Source organism: Labeo rohita, chromosome 1 (assembly GCF_022985175.1).
Source record: "Labeo rohita strain BAU-BD-2019 chromosome 1, IGBB_LRoh.1.0, whole genome shotgun sequence".
Taxonomy (NCBI): Eukaryota; Metazoa; Chordata; class Actinopteri; order Cypriniformes; family Cyprinidae; genus Labeo; species Labeo rohita.
Genome location: NC_066869.1, coordinates 1,566,546 through 1,570,877, shown reverse-complemented (window position 1 = coordinate 1,570,877; position 4,332 = coordinate 1,566,546). Strand labels below are relative to the sequence as shown.

The 4,332-nt window shown below is 38.9% G+C and overlaps 1 protein-coding gene across 1 annotated transcript; it reads left to right on the top strand.

Annotated features, from left to right (window-relative positions):
• Positions 1-636: 636 nt before the first annotated feature.
• On the top strand, positions 637-4,055 carry LOC127165069 (NLR family CARD domain-containing protein 3-like). The gene is made up of 2 exons (XM_051109353.1): positions 637-839; positions 2,150-4,055. Exons 1-2 carry the CDS (start codon positions 652-654, stop codon positions 4,053-4,055), a joined length of 2,094 nt encoding a protein of 697 aa, XP_050965310.1. The 5' UTR covers positions 637-651.
• Positions 4,056-4,332: the final 277 nt, after the last annotated feature.

Sequence of the window (4,332 nt, the reverse complement as noted above, 5' to 3'; positions counted from 1 at the left end):
GAAAAGTCTTATTTTAGCATATCAGGGCAATAGCAATAGAGATACAGCGTTTGAAGTTTGCTACATTTAAATCGCCGATGTCCCTTTTACTCAGACTACACATACGTGATATTTTGATGTTTTGTTCCGAAAATATTGGATGTGGCCATAACTTGATTTTACTGCTACAGTAAAGCTCAATCCAAAGTTCAGTGTTGGTTTTGATTGTTTATGACCTAAACTATAGTTGACCTATGGACTTCACAGCAGGGGCGAGGCCACATACAGTACAGTGAGCGCAATGATGCATTGTTTTAATGATTTGGAATGTCTCTCTGGTTCAGAGTGGTAAAGTAATTGAATTGTTGCTGTATTCTGTTTTTCCGCATTTATACTGATAATTATTTGTATAGAATTGCCTAATTAACATCAGCCTTTACCTTTTATATTGAAAATGAAAGAGGTGTAATTGTCTGTACATCTCTAGAGTGATCTTTCAGTTAATATACTGCTGCTGTAAATACATCATTTTAATCATGGAATGTTTTCTGGTGATGAGAGTTTTCGCTTTCATGTAAAATAAATTAGTTATTTTCATGATGCTGCCCTGTGTGTATGTATTTTCAGCACTATTATGTGTCTATTTCTCTAGAGGGATAGAAGAACAGCACTATGTCCAAAACTAATCTTAATACAGAGCTGGAGGAAGGGTGCACTGCCTCTAAAATGAGTCTGAATGAGGAGATTGAGCGGAGAAGCCCATCAGCATCTCCAGAAGCCAGCTGTGTGTCTATGAAGAGTAACTGGTCTTTACCTGACCCTCCTCATTTCAGTGATGGAGCAGTGATTTCTGACCTCAGGTAAGACAAAAGCTAAAAGAGAATGACTGACTTCTTTATTTTATGATGATGAGTGAAGCTTTTTTTTAATGTAGACACGATATTGGGATTAGATGGAATGCAAAATATCCTTGTATGCATGTAAAGATGATATAATACAACCAGAAAAAGTTATTTACTGGAGAAAAATATCTGACTCCTGTTTTAGCATTAGAGTCATTCTCTCCCATGTGGTCCAATGGAGGTTCCTTGAACAGCTTTAATATCCCTGTTTTTGCGTGATTGCCTCTGTATATTGGGATTGAAAATGTTATTTATACTTTACCTGGTATAACAACGGCAGCCATCTTTGTGTTGTGGCGCACAGCAAATTTTGGTTATACAGATTTCAGTCATGACAAGTCTCAGTGTAGTTGTGGTAATGGTTAAGACAATGTTAATGTGTTTAGTCTTGCGGAATAGATCTGATATGCTGCAGTTGCTGCTGCTGTGGATTAAGTATCACTACTCCCAGTACATCCACAGACAAGCTGCCTATGAACATGTAAGACATGCTGCTTGTGCACATATAGCATATATGAAATTACCCGTAGTAGATCTAGACAAGCAGAGCTGATGGAGGGATTCTTATAGCAAACTGTAAGACTTGTTTAAATGTTTAAGAACTTGTTTGAGTACATGGGCATATAGAAACATTTAAAGAATGTTTGGTTCTTAAATCAGAAAGAATTTTATTGCCAAGTGTGTTTACATACACAAGGTATTTGTGTGTGTAAAACTTAAAATTTTAAGTCAGTGTAATAATCAATATCGCTCAAAGTTTCACTTCAATTCATGCATTTATAATGCATAGGAAATTATGGTAAACATCGTATTGAAGTGATATTGATTGAATTGACTGAGTGATGCAATTGAATTGTTTTTCAACTAGGTCTCATATTAGGTCTCAGTCCTAATTTTTAGAGAGTACCTTAAATATAGTGTAGGAATCTAAGTATAGTGTAGAATATAGTAATCTGAAGTCGACTATGGGTGCATTAATCAGTATACAAAACTGGTGGTTTTGCAACACAAAAGAGGCAATTACTCCGTTCAGGAAAAAGAAAATTATTCAAGCAACCTCCATTTGACAACTTGAGATAAAACTACCTGATAGATAAGACAGTATAGACAGTATGTTAGTAAAACATATAGCAGGAATTATCTATGCAAAGTTGGACTGGTGCTAACAAAAATATCTGGTGTAAATATTTCTTCTATATCATTGTTGTTATTTATTGTAAAACAGTAAAACTGATTTGAGAGACGGTCTCTGTTACATGTGGTCAAAGTCCTCAATGTGGAAGGAGATCCAGAACAAACAGAGTCATGAGAGGATCCAGTTCTGCTGGTTCGGCTCAGTGTGACACACAAGGATTCCTGCAGGAGGAGGCTGGAGACCTGCAGAAAGCAGTGGATGATGAACTACAGGAAATCAAAGATCAGCACAAAATCAGCATGAGGAACAAATATGAGAAATTATTTGAGGGAATGAAACTTCAACAGAATGAAACCCTCCTGAACAGGATCTACACACAGCTCTACATCATAGAGGGAGAGAGTGAAGGAGTGAATGAAGAACATGAGGTTTTACAGATGGAGAAAACAGCTAGAACAAAACACTCACAAGACACTCCAATCTACTGCAATGACATCTTTAAATCCTCACCTGAACCAGGATGTGAGGAGAAAGACCAAATCAAGACTGTTCTTACTAAAGGCATCGCTGGAATCGGAAAAACCGTCTCTGTGCAGAAGTTCATTCTGGACTGGGCCGAGGGAAAAGACAATCAGGATGTAGATTTCATGTTTGTGCTTCCATTTCGAGAGCTGAACTTGATCCGAGATCATCAGTACAGTCTTCACAGACTTCTGCTGGACTTTCATCCTGAACTTCAAGATCTGGACTCAAAGATTTATGAGGAGTGTAAAGTTGTGTTCATCTTTGATGGTCTGGATGAAAGCAGAATCACACTGATGTTTTCAGATGATCAGAAAGTTTGTGATGTGACTGAGACTTCATCAGTGGGTGTGTTGATGTCAAACCTCATGAAAGGAGAGCTGCTTCCCTCTGCTCTCATCTGGATCACCTCCAGACCAGCAGCAGCCAATCAGATCCCCTCCAAATACATCAACCGTCTGACAGAAATTCAGGGATTCAATGAGTCTCAGAAGGAGGAATATTTCAGGAAGAGAATCAGTGACCAGCATCAAGCCAGCAGAATCATCTCACACATCAGAAGAGCAAGAAGCCTCCACATCATGTGCCACATCCCCGTCTTCTGCTGGATCTCATCCACTGTGCTTCAGAAGCTCCTGAAAGAAGATGTGAGTGCAGAAATCCCTCAAACTCTGACTAAAATGTACATCCACTTCCTGCTGATTCAGATCAACATGAGGAATCAGAAGTATGAAGAGAGAGATCCAGAGAAACTCCTGCAGTCCAACAGAGAAGTGATTGTGAAACTTGCTGAAGTGGCTTTCAATCAGCTGATGAAGGGCAATGTGATGTTCTATGAGGAGGACCTGATTGAGAGTGGCATAGACGCCACAGACGCCTCAGTGTATTCTGGGATTTGCAGTGAGATTTTTAGGGAGGAATCTGTGATTCATCAGAGGAAAGTCTACAGCTTCATTCATCTGAGCATCCAGGAGTTTCTTGCTGCTTTCCATGTATTTTACTGCTATTCAAACAGCACCATGGAGACACTTAAGGTTATTGTTACAATGCATAATATGCTTAATGGAGCAGTAGTTGAAGCCCTTGAGAGTGAGAATGGACATCTGGATCTGTTCCTGCGGTTCCTGCTGGGCATCTCACTGGAGTCCAATCAGAGACTCTTACAGGATCTACTGACACACACAGAGAACAGCTCAGAGAGCATCAGGAGAACCACACAGTACATTAAAGAGAAGATAAAAGATGGACATGGACTCTCCGCCGAAAAATCCATCAATCTGTTCCTCTGTCTGCTGGAAGTGAAAGATCAGACTCTGTCCAGAGAGATTCAGGAGTTTGTGAAATCAGACAAACACTCAGAGAAGAAACTCTCTCCTGCTCACTGCTCAACAATCGCCTACATGCTTCAGATGTCAGAGGAGGTGCTGGATGAGCTGAACCCCATGAAATACAACACATCAGATGAGGGGAGAAGAAGACTGATACCAGCTGTGATCAACTGCAGAAAAGCTCTGTGAGTGTTTAGTTATGTTTTAATGTCTTTAATCATGTCTTAATCACTTTGTTTGAATGTCCTTTATAAAAAATAAAAATAAAACAAAAAAATTAATAATAGTAATAATAATAATAATAATAAATGAATAAGATAATACTTCCTTATTAAGCATCCTCTGTTTTGGCATGGACATAAATGACAAGGTTTCTTTCTGACTAGATACATAACCAATGTATATTTACAAATCTGTCACTTGTTTCAGTTACTCAGTGTAACACCACGCCAGCAGAGGAAGCCCT

Bases quoted from the DNA above. Each gene is read 5' to 3' on its own strand.
- LOC127165069 (XM_051109353.1), top strand. From the start codon at position 652: ATGTCCAAAACTAATCTTAATACAGAGCTGGAGGAAGGGTGCACTGCC. The intron at 840-2,149 runs GTAAGACAAAAG...ATGTGGTCAAAG, and splicing joins GCAGTGATTTCTGACCTCAG to TCCTCAATGTGGAAGGAGAT.